The sequence below is a fragment of the Lissotriton helveticus genome, chromosome 10, assembly GCF_964261635.1.
Source record: "Lissotriton helveticus chromosome 10, aLisHel1.1, whole genome shotgun sequence".
NCBI lineage: Eukaryota > Metazoa > Chordata > Amphibia > Caudata > Salamandridae > Lissotriton > Lissotriton helveticus.
The window spans coordinates 419,681,895-419,696,614 of record NC_136071.1 but is presented as its reverse complement, the minus strand read 5'-3'; the positions used below and the strand labels follow the sequence as shown (position 1 = coordinate 419,696,614).

General features: G+C 45.9%; 1 protein-coding gene across 2 annotated transcripts in view; it reads left to right on the top strand.

Annotated features, from left to right (window-relative positions):
- The window catches only part of HMOX2 (heme oxygenase 2), a 233,491-nt gene that overhangs the window by 87,684 nt on the left and 131,087 nt on the right, over positions 1–14,720 (top strand). For both annotated transcript variants that reach the window (XM_078662904.1, XM_078662903.1), the window contains exon 2: positions 8,783–9,003. In XM_078662904.1, the coding sequence (XP_078519030.1) occupies positions 8,879–9,003 (125 nt within the window). In that variant the 5' untranslated portion in view covers positions 8,783–8,878. The remainder of the gene's footprint in view (positions 1–8,782; positions 9,004–14,720) is intronic.

The following is a 14,720-nucleotide window of genomic DNA, read 5'->3' as shown; positions in this document are numbered from 1 at the left end:
GCATTCATACTAATGACATCCTCAGTCCAGCGCATAACTGGATTTAACTCTATTTTAGGTACCCCCCGATGCCAATCCTCTTCGTCCCCTAGAAAATCATCGTCTATGGCTAAGGGTTCAAATGTTCGATTAAAGTCACCTGCAATGACAATATGATTATCTTGGGAGTTTGTATCAAGTAGGGAGATCAAGGCCGCCAATACCTCTGACCTCCCTCCCTTAGATCTCCTCACATATACATTGTAGATGTCTAATGTACCCAAAATATCAGAATTCAATGTTATTAGTTGAATGTCTGTATTTTATTTATTTGTATTTTATGTAGCTTATAAAGCGCGCAGCTACCCCCGAAGGGGTGTCCCGGCGCTAGAACCGGAGCCTCAAGGGGGAAGGGGAGGAGTAAGGTAATTGCAGGACAGGAATCATAATCCGGAAAACAGCCAGGTTTTTAATCTGGCACGGAAGATGGATTCAGACGGGCAGAACCTGAGGTCGGTTGGGAGGCGGTTCCACAGTTTGGCAGTGATAACGCTGAACCCTCTGCCGCCCATTCTGGAGAGTCGAAAGCGAGGTGAAATCAAGAGGCGTAAGTTGTTAGATCTCAGTGATCTGATGGATTGAGATATTGAGACTCGCTTTTTCAGGTAGCTAGGTCCAAGGCCGTTGATAGCTCGGAAGGCAAGGGTGAGGATCTTAAACTGGATGCGGCTTGCAATGGGAAGCCAGTGGAGCTCTTTGCGATAAGCGGCGACTGACTGACGGTAGGGGATATTACCGATCAGTCTAGCCGCCGCATTCTGAACGATCTGGAGCCGATCGATCAGATATTGAGGGGCGCCGGCATATAAGCTGTTAGCGTAGTCCAGGTGAGAAGTGATGAGGGCCTGAGTGACTGTTCGGCGAGCGTCCAAGGGGAGGTAGGGAAGGATCTTCTTAATCATGCGTAACTTCGCGAAGCAGGCAGATGTGACCTTGTTGACTTGTGCTTTGCATGAGAGTGAGTTGTCGAACTGATAGCCCAGGTTACGTGCTGAGTGGACAGGGGTGGGTGCAGGGTCAAGAGATGTGGGCCACCACAGGGAGGGGGAAATACAATTTTTCTTGTTAAAAAACAGGACTTCTGTTTTATCAGCATTCAGTCTTAGGTGATTATTGGTCATCCAGTCACAGATGTTGTCTAGACATTGGTGGAAGTTGGCAAACGTGGAGTCCGAGTGATCTCTAAAGGAGAAAATCAGCTGAGTATCATCAGCATAGGAGACCACTCTGACTCCACAAGACTCCACAATTGCGGCCAAGGGTGCGAGATATACGTTAAAAAACAGAGGGCTGAGGGCAGAGCCCTGCGGAACCCCACACAGCAGGGGTTTACCCTCTGATTTAAAAGGCCTAAGCATCACCCTCTGACTTCTGCCAGTGAGGAAGGATTCAATCCAGGTGAGAGCGGTGCCACCGATTCCGACCTGCTTGAGACGGTTTAGGAGGATTTTGTGGGAGACCGTATCAAAAGCAGCGGACAGGTCGAGGAGGACCAACATGGCCTTCTCGCCCCTGTCTACACACTCACGAATAGTCTCAGCCACTTCCAGAAGAGCCGTCTCCGTGCTGAATCCTGCTCTAAATCCGGATTGGGAGTCGTGTAACAGAGAGTTGTCCTCCAGATACTCTGTTAGTTGTAGTTGCACGGCCTTTTCCAGGATTTTTGCGGGTTTGGGGAGGAGGGAAATGGGACGGTAATTAGCGAATTTAGAAGGATCGGCATCGGGCTTTTTCAGAATGGGAACAACCAGTGCTTCCTTCCACGTAGTTGGGAAGATGCCATGGTGGAGGGAGGCATTCCAGATGGAGAGAAAGGGGATGGCCAATGAGGGGGCTAGGTCACCCATGATTTTGGCAGGGATAGGGTCGGAAGGGGAACCAGATCTGCATTGGGTAAGTAGCCTGAGTGCGGTCTCTAGAGTTAGCTCGTTATAGGACTGCAGAGAGGCGGATTCTGGGGCCCTTACATGGGGGAACAGGGGGGATACCTCAGTAGAAAATGAGGTACGTATTTTATGAATTTTTTCGAGGAAGTAGTCCGAGAGTCCATCGCATAATGCCTGGCTAGAGGTATGCACCCGTTACAACGCATTCGTTACTCCGCACTACCATTACAACGCGACTTTTATAACGCATACCATTACAACGCATTGCGCTGGGGGGCGCTATAGGATAGGGAATGGTATAATTTACTATCCAACACCTTCCCTAGGGTCCACGGGGACTGGAGTTAGAATAGTAAATTATACTTACCACTATCCAGCACCCCAAAGCGCTATGCGTTGTAATGGTATGCGTTGTAATGGTCGCGTTGTAATGGTAGGTAGTTGTAACGGTATGCGGAGTAACGTCATACATCCCTGGCTAGAGGGGTTCTGCGGTGCCCTAGCGGGAGGATTGAGAAAGTCTTTGACAATGCTGAAGAGGGTTTTTGAGGAGTTTTTAGCATTAGCAATTTGTAATGAGAAGTAGTCTCTCATAGTGGATTTTTTTTGTTTAAGAAATTTTTTCAGAGCGGTTTTGTAGATAACTTTAGCTTCAGGGTCGTAGTTCTGCCGCCACTTGCGTTCAAGTGTTTTGCATCTGCTTTTTTCCTCGTGGAGGGTAGTAGAAAACCAAGGGGCAGAGGGGCGGGTTCTAGCGGAGGAGATGGGTTTGAGGGGGGTGAGGGAATCGATGGCCTGAAGCAATGTAAAATTGAGTCTGGAAACATTTCCATCAATGTTACTGGAAAGAGGGCCCGGTTGAAAGTGGAATAGGGGGTCAAATGTGGCAGAGGTGACTTTATGCCATTTTCTCCCCAGCTCTTTCCTGAGAACCGTTGGAGCGGGTTTAGAACTTAGCGCAAGGTTAAAAGGGACAAGATGATGGTCAGACCAGGTGAGAGGGAGGGAAGGGAGGACTGAGATGTTCGAAAAGTTAGCAAAGATTAGATCAAGGGTATGCCCAGCTGAGTGTGTAGGGCCTTTGACTAACTGAAGTAAGTTCAGACTCTGCATAGTTTCTAACAGGTTGTTGGCTTTCAAACAGAGAGAGTTGTCCACGTGGAGGTTGAAGTCTCCTAGCACCAAAAAGTATTGGTGTTTAAGGGAGAGATCCGCCAACAGGTGGGTAAGCGCAGTTAGTGAGAGAGTTGAGGCGGTAGGAGGGTTGTAAACTAGTGTACCCGCCAATATAACTGCCGCAGTGTCCGAGATAGTGAAGTACATAGCTTCGATCATCCCGATGTTAGTTAATTTGGTAATAGACAGGTTAAGGTGGGATTTTAGGATGATGGCGCGACCGCCTCCTGATTTGCCCCCTGCACGATTGATGCCCTTTAAGGTGTAGCCAGGCAGGGTGGCAAGATGGATATCAGGAGTGGAGGAATCTGTGAGCCAAGACTCGGTAAGGAATAGGATGTCCCAGGCATCGGAGATGATTGATCTCCAAATCTCGTTGGCGTGGCGGGGCAGAGACCGGCAGTTGATCAGACCTGCTTTCAGCGTCAGGGGATGGGACTGGCGGTTAGGCAGGCTAGGGCAGGGAGAAGGGCGGAGGCTCCAAGGTGGGAGCGTGAAGTTACATTGAGGGCAGTTAAAAGAGGCATCCTTCAAGTGATCAGGACTACATAGTGTAGTGGAAGGGCATGATGTGGGTTTTAAGAGGAGAAGTTGAGATTTGGTCCAGCAGGTACGGCTAGAGACAGCCGGACGGGCAGGGGGACTGGCCCTAGGCACGGGCCAGGCGCGGACGGGCGCAGACGGGCTTGCATTAGGCGCGCCCGCTGCGCCCGTCCGCTGCGCGAACGGTAGGTGCACATCTTTCCTAGAGGTAACAGAGGGCGGGGGGCGTGGCCTCAAAGTGGGCGTGGCCTCGCACCTCGCCGGCAATGGCGATCTTGTGATTTTTGGTCTCTGAGGTCCGCCTACAGCGATAGAATCCGCTGTGCGGTGCGCTGGGCGTGCAGCAAAGAAGTTTTTGAGAAGCCAGGTAACAGCGTGAGAGTTTAAAAACAAATTATTTGTGACACAGAAATATATTAAAATAGATCGTGATGCTCCCGGCTTTCCGCCTCAGGAGGTTGCTAGGTTCTAAGAGAAGACACTCGTAATCAGTGTTTTTGTACCGGTGAGGGCGGGGGCCGTGGCCTCAAAGTGGGCGTGGCCTCGCACCTCGCCGGCAATGGCGATCTATGGCTAGTTTCTTTTACTTTGACATCTAGTCTTAAAGACTGCCGAACCCAGATGGTTAGACCACCCATTGGTCTTCCCCTTGGGCCTTTTAAAGCTGGCACAAAGTAATTCAGGTATCCTTGAGCAAAAGATGGTTCACATAACCAGGTCTCCTGAAATATACATAGATCAAAGGAATAAACAAATCGAAGGCACTCTCCAGAGTCCAGTTTAGAACTCAATCCTGCAATGTTCCATGAGAATATTTTCCCCACATTATCCTCAATGCCATCCGGGTCCATTATTAAGGGATTCTCAACACTTTTTTCTAGTAGTTCCTGTTCAAATCCAGTCAAAATACCTTTGTTGCTAATACCATCAGTAACAACTACTCTCGCAGAGGTGTTCTCAATGTTAGTACCCATTACAGAAACAGCAGCACACACATCAGTCTCAGACTTTGCGATGGAATTCAACGGCAGCTTTGAGGATTCATTCTTCTTGTTTTTAGCCAAAGGGAGTATGTCACCTATTAATCTTACTTGGGTTATACAAGTTACATTAGAAGAACCAGTATCCTCAACAACTAAAGTGTTGATCAAATTTTTCTCAGCCAGATCCTGGACCACACCACTGCCTGCCCTCCCAAGTCAATCGCATTCATTCAGGTCTGACAGTGCCGCAAATCTTTTTTCAACACTGATTCCCCATTCGTTAGGTTGTACAACCCTACCCCAGTTATTTGTTACCGAGTTCCATTTTGTCTTTAAAATACTTGGGTTCACTGTGCTGCCTCTCCTGTAGAAAAAGTCCAAGGTTAGTGGAACAATCTCGGCACTCCTACGTCGCGGAGGAAATATATATCTTAGAAGCTCCGGGAGTACCTCTGGGCTTAAAAAATGCAGGACTACACAGTCTCCTTTTAGTTTTTTCACGCTATTCCCTATCCAATCCACCCTTCTTGCCATGGTGATTTCCCCTGCTAACAGTTGTTTTCCCCTCGGAGATATCATCATATTATTACAAAGCCAATGGTATGCTTTGCTAATCAAAGAAGAAGTGGATTCGACTTGTCCTGGTTTTAGGGAGGGTACATTAGCCAGAACCAGGACAAGGGGAGAGGCCTCTACAATAAGTTGAACCGGGCCTTGGTCAACACCAATCCCTGTAGAATTTGTGGTAAGACTTTGTCGTGTATAACCCTGGCACCTGTACCAACTGTCTGCTGAGTGAGAGGCGGAACTGGTCTTACATCACCATTACCCCCTGTCCCTCCCTTAGGGATATTTGTCGATGATACAACCCTGTTTGTGACTAAGGTTGGTATATTACCCACCTCCTCCACTGTCTTATTTAACAATCCCCCTAATCTATTTACTTCAGCTGTTAATAGATCAATTTTGGCTACTAGTGGTTTAATTATGGATTTCATCTTGGAGTCGATCATACTCACTAGCTTTTTAATCAATTAATCGCCAAGTATCTCGTTTTCGCCTTGTTCCCCATTATCCTCTATTATGGCTATTGCTTTCGATGGAGATGCTGTTCTTTTTCTATTAGAACGTAACCCACCCTGTGCTCTGGCCCTTTCTGCATGCTCTTATAGCTCTAGTCGCAGGCACAGACACAGGGGGAGGGGAATCATCTTCTATTATGTTTAACTGATCACCCGGGTCATTGTCTAGGTTAACAGCAGAGGAGATATTCAAATCAAGATTATCATTGGGGCTTATCTCGGTGGCTGATGCATCACTACTATGTACCTGTACCGGAACTTCTAACATAGTAGAATCCAGCAGAGAACCCTGTGTAGAAGTGCCCGGTGGTGAGCTCAAGCCCAGCGATATACGTCTTGTGCTATTTATTTTGCTCACAACCTGAACCAGGTAATTAATTATAGTATTAGGTACAGATGAAGACCTTTGTTTGGACATATTGAAAGCAATTAATTAGTAGACAGCTAGGAGTATCACCCCCAAAAAGACAATCGTTTACCAATTGGATAGATCAACAGAGACTACAGGGGTATGTTGACAAGGATATTTCGTACTTGACGGGTAGCAATGTTATATCTCGACGGAAACAGGCAGGGTTCCTGGCCCAGCCCAGTTACGGTCAGTCACGGACTGTCACAGACTGTCTGCCCTTTGTCCGGGCTTCGTCCCGTGCTGCGTCCCGCGCACGCGTCCCGCTAACGCGCTGTAGGACCGCCTAAAATGGAAGCAGGCTGAAGGGGAGGAGACCCGGGAAGAGGCGGCAGGTGTGCAAGGTGTTGATAACGCACTGCCTGGTGGGCCTCGCAGTCCCGGTCTCGGGCTGGCAACCAAAGTTCCAAAACGCTATCACCAGCAAAGCAGGTCACCTCCAGGTACAATGACGGCAAAGCAAGTTTCCACAGAACCGACTATGAGCGGCTCCCGCGGAGCGGGGGCCGCGAGTCGTGTTTTAAAGGGCCCCGGCAGGAACAGCAGAGGGGAGGAGACCCGGGAAGAGGCGGCAGGTGTGCGAGGTGTTGATAACGCACTGCCTCGCAGTCCCGGTCTCGGGCTGGCAACCAAAGTTCCAAAACGCTTTCTCCAGCGAAGCAGGTCACCTCCAGGTACAATGACGGCAAAGCAAGTTTCCACAGAACCGACTACGAGCGGCTCCCGCGGAGCGGGGGCCCCGAGTCGTGTTTTAAAGGGCCCCGGCAGGAACAGCAGAGGGGAGGAGACCCGGGAAGAGGCGGCAGGTGTGCGAGGTGTTGATAACGCACTGCCTGGTGGGCCTCGCAGTCCCGGTCTCGAGCTGGCAACCAAAGTTCCAAAACGCTATCACCAGCAAAGCAGGTCACCTCCAGGTACAATGACGGCAAAGCAAGTTTCCACAGAACCGACTATGAGCGGCTCCCGCGGAGCGGGGGCCGCGAGTCGTGTTTTAAAGGGCCCCGGCAGGAACAGCAGAGGGGAGGAGACCCGGGATGAGGCGGCAGGTGTGCGAGGTGTTGATAACGCACTGCCTGGTGGGCCTCGCAGTCCCGGTCTCGGGCTGGCAACTAAAGTTCCAAAACGCTATCACCAGCGAAGCAGGTCACCTCCAGGTACAATGACGGCAAAGCAAGTTTCCACAGAACCGACTACGAGCGGCTCCCGCAGAGCGGGGGCCGCGAGTCGTGTTTTAAGGGCCCGGCAGGAACAGCAGAGGGGAGGAGACCCGGGAAGAGGCGGCAGGTGTGCGAGGTGTTGATAACGCACTGCCTGGTGGGCCTCGCAGTCCCGGTCTCGGGCTGGCAACCAAAGTTCCAAAACGCTATCACCAGCGAAGCAGGTCACCTCCAGGTACAATGACGGCAAAGCAAGTTTCCACAGAACCGACTACGAGCGGCACCCCTCAGCCTCCAGGATGCGTCTGTATGACCTGCACCTGTCTCCTTCAGTCTCCGCAGCAAACCAGTCCCCTTGCCCTTCTGGAAACTCCATAATCACCAGAACCTTGGCCCCAGACAGCCTGTCTAAGAAAATGTTAGAGTTCCTTCTGCAGGCCTGCCCATTCACATTTTCCATGCCCTTCTCCACACACAAACGTTTTGTTAGGAAAACCTTGGCTCACCTTTATATCTGCAAGCTAACAGATTCTGGTCGCAAAGCGTAAATACCCACCAGTTGGGTCGGGTTCTTGTGACTAGCATAATAAAGGCAAAAAACCCCATTTAATTCTATTCTGACTTAAACTGCATGATTTAAGGCAAAATATTTTCAAAGGCTCAAACAAAGAAACTAAAGTCCTTTAGGGCGAGAGCCCCTTGTACAACACTCAACTACAATTCTGTCTAAAACTTGCAAACAGATATGTTTTCTTTCCAGTGGACTCACCTTACAGTTCTGCAAGCCTGCGTGGATACACTGTACAGTTTTTACCTACAGAAATGTTGCCTATTTTGAAAGATGAGGGATGCATTCTGCCTACTCTCGAAGAACTGCGCCACACAGCCATATTTGCAAAGACGTCTTTGTTTTCACACAATTCTGCTTTAGCATCTCACTTGCATATAAAACTGATAATTTTGCGGGTTATGACTTCTACCTCAAGTATTCGTTGTGTCATAAGTATTCAAAATGTACCTGCAAATGGGCTCTACATGGTAAATTGCCAATCACTAATACTAAACATCAGTGTTGAGAAGTTATCTGCAGAAAACTTACTTGAGCGGTTCACATGAAACTTAGCAGTCCCTTCATTGACAGGCCACTGCTAATGTTCATGAGCAGGTTGCAGCTGTTTCTTATTCAGCAGATTTCTGGCTTATTTCATGCTAATGATTTTTCGTTGGGCAGCCTGGCGAATTATGGCAATTCTTGTTCTCTTATCCAATGGCATAAGGCTAACATCCTTCAGCGATCCAACCTAAACCTGTTGCAACAAAGAACACTCACCTAAAAGAGCATAGACCAATTGGCTTTGCCAATGTTTGCACCCCCCTCCCACCCCCCAGCTTCTGACTTTGTAAAGTTGACAAGAACATTTTCGCCTCTCCTAGAAGGAAATATGCTAATTTTGCATTCCAGACTGCTTCAATCATGCTGATAATCTGTGCTGTGCTTTCTCAACAGATCAAAAGGGGAATGGTCAAACGTACAAAATGTAATAACAGAAAGTAAAAAATCGAAAAGCACGGAATACAACTCGAAAACAAACCACCCGTAGCAATGCCTTCAGATAAGACCGTTGCCCCTGAGGATTTTCAGGACACCGAGGATGTTGAGGATATTGAAAATAGCTCCTATGCAGAGGACCTGCAGAACGAGGACGGGGGAGAAGGCAATAGACTCAAGTAAGTAACGGAGCGATTCAAGTAATATTGAGCAGCGTTTTAAAGATGATAGTTCACAGAAAATCTAGACATAGTCATCTGTAATAGCTCTTATACGATATAGAATTGGCGACCTGCTCTAGATTACAAACATTCTGGATCCTGGTACTTCTAATAATTCCAGAACAACAATCAGAGTAAATGTCTGCCAAACAAGATAAGTAAATATGTCTCACTCAGAGTCCATAAAATATATTCAGCAAGATTAAGCTCACTAGATTTAGGGACCAAAACACAGATTCAGCCGTACAGCAGTCTTATAATATTACATCTTTTTATTAGTTATTCTGTTTCTTTTTTATATATTTAGACTATGGATAAATGTTTCCATCTCATATCTTTAGAAGATTACAATTAAAAGGAGAATACATAATACACACTAGAATTTCATGAAGTCTCTAAAACAGCCCCTGATGCCCCACACTCAAAACATTCAAGATTTACTCATTCAATCTACACATACATAAATACACACACTTCACTCTCATCCACCATCCTCTATATGGTTCCAGAGTAACAGATGAACTTGATCCTGTAGAGTCTTCTCAGCACAGCATTGAGGACCCCAGTTGGTAGTGACAGGACAAGGAAGAATAACGCCAACGCGCGTTTCGGTGACCGGCCAGATCTACTGCCGCACCTTCATCAGGGCATTCATACCAGGACAATGGGGAGGGGCATGTCAATAATATACAACGGCCAATCTTATATAACCAGTCAGCCAAATGAACCTTCTCTGCAGTGGATGATTTCCTTCTGCAATCGAGCACTACATCCAAAGAAAGAAGGGGGAAAGTTCTATGACTGTAATTTCTTCAGCTTATCTCAGTCCATGCAGCCACCGAGCCTTGGGTATCCAAATAGGAAAGGTGAAACCGCAAAATAAGCCTGCATGCAAGATGGCTCCGAACACGCGAGGTTCCTGATAGTATAAACACGTTTCTCCAATAATCAAGAGTGTTTTAAGAATGCAAGTTTCGTCTCTCAGAGTATAAGATCATTTCTCTGGGACGCATCCATTATCTGACCCGAAAGATAAGGTCAGGGGTCCACAAGTATCCCGATTCGTCCTCAGATTACGAGCGAATCTCTATATATACAACAGAAAAGGGTTCACGCCACAACACGATTTCTCGCACCATTTGGCTGACTGGTTATATAAGATTGGCCATTTGGCTGACTGGTTATATAAGATTGGCCATTTGGCTGACTGGTTATATAATATTGGCCGTTGTATATTATTGACATGCCCCTCCCCATTGTCCTCGTATGAATGCCCTGATGAAGGTGCGGCAGTAAATCTGGCCGGTCACCGAAACGCGCGTTGGCGTTATTCTTCCTTGTCCTGTCTCTACCAACTGGGGTCCTCAATGCTGTGCTGAGAAGACTCTACAGGATCAAGTTCATCTGTTACTCTGGAACCATATAGAGGATGGTGGATGAAAGTGAAGTGTGTGTATTTATGTATGTGTAGATTGAACGAGTAAATCTTGAATGTTTTGAGTGTGGGGCATCAGGGGCTGTTTTAGAGACTTCATGAAATTCTAGTGTGTATTATGTGTTCTCCTTTTAATTGTAATCTTCTAAAGATATGAGATGGAAACATTTATCCATAGTCTAAATATATAAAAAAGAAACAAAATAACTAATAAAAAGATGTAATATTATTAGACTGCTGTACGGCTGAATCTGTGTTTTGGTCCCTAAATCTAGTGAGCTTAATCTTGCTGAATATATTTTATGGACTCTGAGTGAGCCATCTTTACTTATCTTGTTTGGCAGACATTTACTCTGATTGTTGTTCTGAAATTTTCCCCTGCCTGTCTGCCATATATCAGTCTCCGGGGGGGGGGCCCTTGGTATTGGATACTTCTAATAATTCACAAACCGCTAGAGATACCGAGTTCTAGGAAGAAGAACTTGAGCTAGTGAGCTTTATTATTACATAATGATCTAGTGTTAGAGTAAAAGTGATGTGGGGACACAAAAATGCTTCCGACGTAGAACACAGGGTAATATAGCACTCTTTAAACTAAGCACTTTACTATTGTGTACCAAAAACCCATCCTTTGTTGCTGTGTGTTTACACTAACTAGGCTGTAAATGACGGAACACTGCTCACTGGCTGTGCCCCATTGTAGAAAGGTGTCCTGTTGCAGTATTATGAAATTCATGTTTTCTCCTTGAACCATGCTGTCTTTTTACATATAGAAATAGTGTCCATATTAGGCTCTTAGGAAACCGGATGCCTCATAAAGAGCCAACTTACCGGCTCAGCCTCTCTCCTTGGTTACACTAACTACCAGACCCATCCTGTGGTATCACTTATTATGTGATGCCATCACAGCTCTAGAGCTGATGATCTAGAACTCAGATGCTGGAGCAAAGAAAAGCACCACAACCGTCTTTTTTTGTTAATCCTCTTCTATAACCGCTCTAGAAATTAACCGGAGCACGAGGACAGAAGAGCAACATTCATCCCCCTCCAGTCATTGCACTCCAGTTTACAAAATGACGCTGGTGATGATAATCATATCACCATCTCCAAACATCAGGAAGACCACTACTCAACATCTGTTTTTTGCAAATATTACCCCGAAAGAAAGGCGGAACCTATCCCAAATCACACAGGATCAGCCACTCCCAAACATTGCACCCGAACAGAAAATAACTGTGGTTTGGGTAAGTTTTGCCTCATAACCAAAAGTGGAACTGGTTATTCCAACCCTTGCGAAATAAATTAGAAAGGAGTACTCACGTATTTATATTTCATGTACCATATCGCTCAGGGTCTTCTGACCTACAACAAAGCAGTTTACAAACAACTCCTTACTAATTTCACCCACGAAAAATGTATAAGTGAACTACCACAGGAACATTCTTTAACCCTTTCACCTTTGGCCGAGAAACAAATATGCTAGTGCACTGGTACCTCCTGCTCACAGCACCACTTCAAACACAAAAAAAGCCCCTCCTCCCCGACATAGCTTTTGATCTCAACATCAGCAACCTCTTGACGACTGTGTGGGCGCACAGGAGCCATAACAAAATCTGCATCAGAAAGAGCACACCCAGATGTTGGGTGGATCGGTGACTGTGTTGCCCTCGAATCACGAGATGTGTGTCCCAGAGACAAGGTTCAAAACAAGAGTCTCAAAATACAGTCAAATAAGGAAAGGACTGACTCAAAAAGTGAGTTTTAGAGTAGATTTAGAAAAAAAGCATGGTTTGTTACAAGATTCAAAAGCTACAGTAAAGAAAAAGTACAGTGCAGATGCAGCAATAATCTCATTTTAATACTAAAGGTTGCCATGAAGGCTCTCAGTAATATGAATAATGCAGAATAGTAGGCAAAAACAGACATAGACTACATCTTAAATATGCAGCAAAATCAGTCCAAAATTCAGCAGCATCCCTAGTAGAGACCAAAAAGATCTCACTCACCCCAAATTCATGGTCTTATGTAGCCATGTCTCCATAAGAAAGCATTAAACTACAAATTGTGAGAAAATAATTACATTCTCAGTAAATCAAATTACAGAATTATGAATTTACATATAACCCTATTCATGTTAGTACTAACCTTCTACAAAAATATTGATTCAGCCCCACTGACCTAATGTCATCCGGAGGAGACAGAATAAACTAGCAAAATAAACAGTGAACCATTAGCAATGAATACAATACCACCCTTGAGAATGTTACGGTAGGCCCTCTTCGAGGGAAGTGTTATTCAGAAATAAACAAATCTGCATCTTGCTACACATTGTGTCAAATAGAAATATAAGCTGAAAATAAATATGAAGAAATGGCATCCCTTTTGGGCAAGATAATTTTGAGCCTAACTGAGACCTAGTCGGCTTAAGCCAGGAAAACACACTTTAACATGTCATAGCAAATTAGTTTCAATTGGATTAGCTCCAAGTCAGTATGCACATATGAATTCAAGTGTAGGTTAATTGCTCTCTTCACTATTAATAATGCACATTTTGATTTAAATGCACAAAAGTACTAAAAACTCGCAGCCACTTGTAAAAAACAAGCATAGGAAAAACTAATAAGGCTCACCTTCAAGACCCATTGGGTTTGTCAATGGTTTTTACCATATAGTGCATCATCCTTGATGCTGTGCAACAAGGCTAAATAAGTAAAAAATAAAGCCTATGGGGCTTCATTTTGCAGGCGTTTGCATGCATCTACACAATGATGGCACTTTTTTTCTCTTTTATTTGCTGATCTGAGTTGGATAAACAAATAGAATAAAATGTGTAGACGCCTTTTTTCATGGGCGGGGAGGAACAAGAGGGGATGGGTGGAGGGAAGCAACAAGGAGGATTTGGTGGGGCAGGGAGACCAACATGGGGGGCACATGTTGCACACCATGGAGGGTGCAGGTGGTGGGAAGCACCACATGGGCGAGGGGGAGAAGAAGTACAGACGAGGGATGTGATGTTGCTGGGGAGGTAAAGCAACAGGCGAGTGCGCAGTGTGGAGCGAGCGGAGGAGGAGCACGTATGTGAGTAAGTAATGAGGGAAGTGCACAGTGGCGATGCGAACTTGGAGGGGACGGGGAGAAGCTCACAGGTGACAGAGCAGCCCGGAATGCAAGGGAAATACAAGTGGAAAACACATGCACTCCCATGGGGTGCTTAACCCAAAAGAAAAAAATAGTGCTTGAGAAGTAAGCAGTGGAAGCATAGAAGCCAGCCAATCCAGAGATGATAAAAATACACTGTTCCATTGGAGGACCGAACACAAGATAGACACACTGGGGCATGAATAAGAAGGAGGCTGCAAATGAAAGTGAGAGGAAAGCCAAGCAGTGAGTGGGCTCCAAGCCCCTGTATGTTCATGGTAAGGCCACAGAAAGTCTCGCACAACAGACAGTGCATGCGCTGTCTAACACTCTTGACCTAATGATTGATTTTGTTACTTTCAAATGACCCAGAGCTAAAAGACATTTTGAGAGAGAAAAGTGCCACACACCGTTTTGTGAATATTCAATCAAGCAGCAGAAATCCAGAAGGTTCCTCGCTCAAAATAATTTTCGGCTCTCATAAAGCATTCAGCGAGTTAACTATATGGAGCAACCCCCAAAATAGAGTATGCCACATAATTTCCTGTCCGTGTAATTGCTGTTTTTGTGTCTCATTGAAGATATTCTTTGGAAAAGGATGCCAAGCAGTAAGTCTTAATGCTGACACCTGTTTACAAACCCCCGCTCAAGACTCCGCCTCCTGCATAGTACTTCAGGCTTGTCATTTCTCACAGAGGCATGGAGGTCAGATCTCAGACCAAAACTTAAATGTAGACAAGCACATAATGCATCACCTACCCAGTCACTGAAAAACTAATAGTGCTGACTGTGTAGCGTGTGTACTAGGAACAAGGTACCCAATCAGGGTGTAACCCAAATAAGGCTTTGCTCAAGCTAGAAGCTAAACACTGCAAGGTAAACAAATGGAGTCTAGTCTAGGACACAGCAGAAACCTTGTTCATGTCTGCACTTGCATCACATATTCCCCATTGTAAGAGCAGAGGCACGAAAAGTCAGTTTGTCCAGCCATTCTTTCTTTGCAAAAGTAAACAAAAAAAATAAACCCTCTGACCTTCCTTCCACAAGTGCAGCAGCTACACCAAAGTCCTAGGTGCTTTTCGTATACCACTAGACAAGAAGG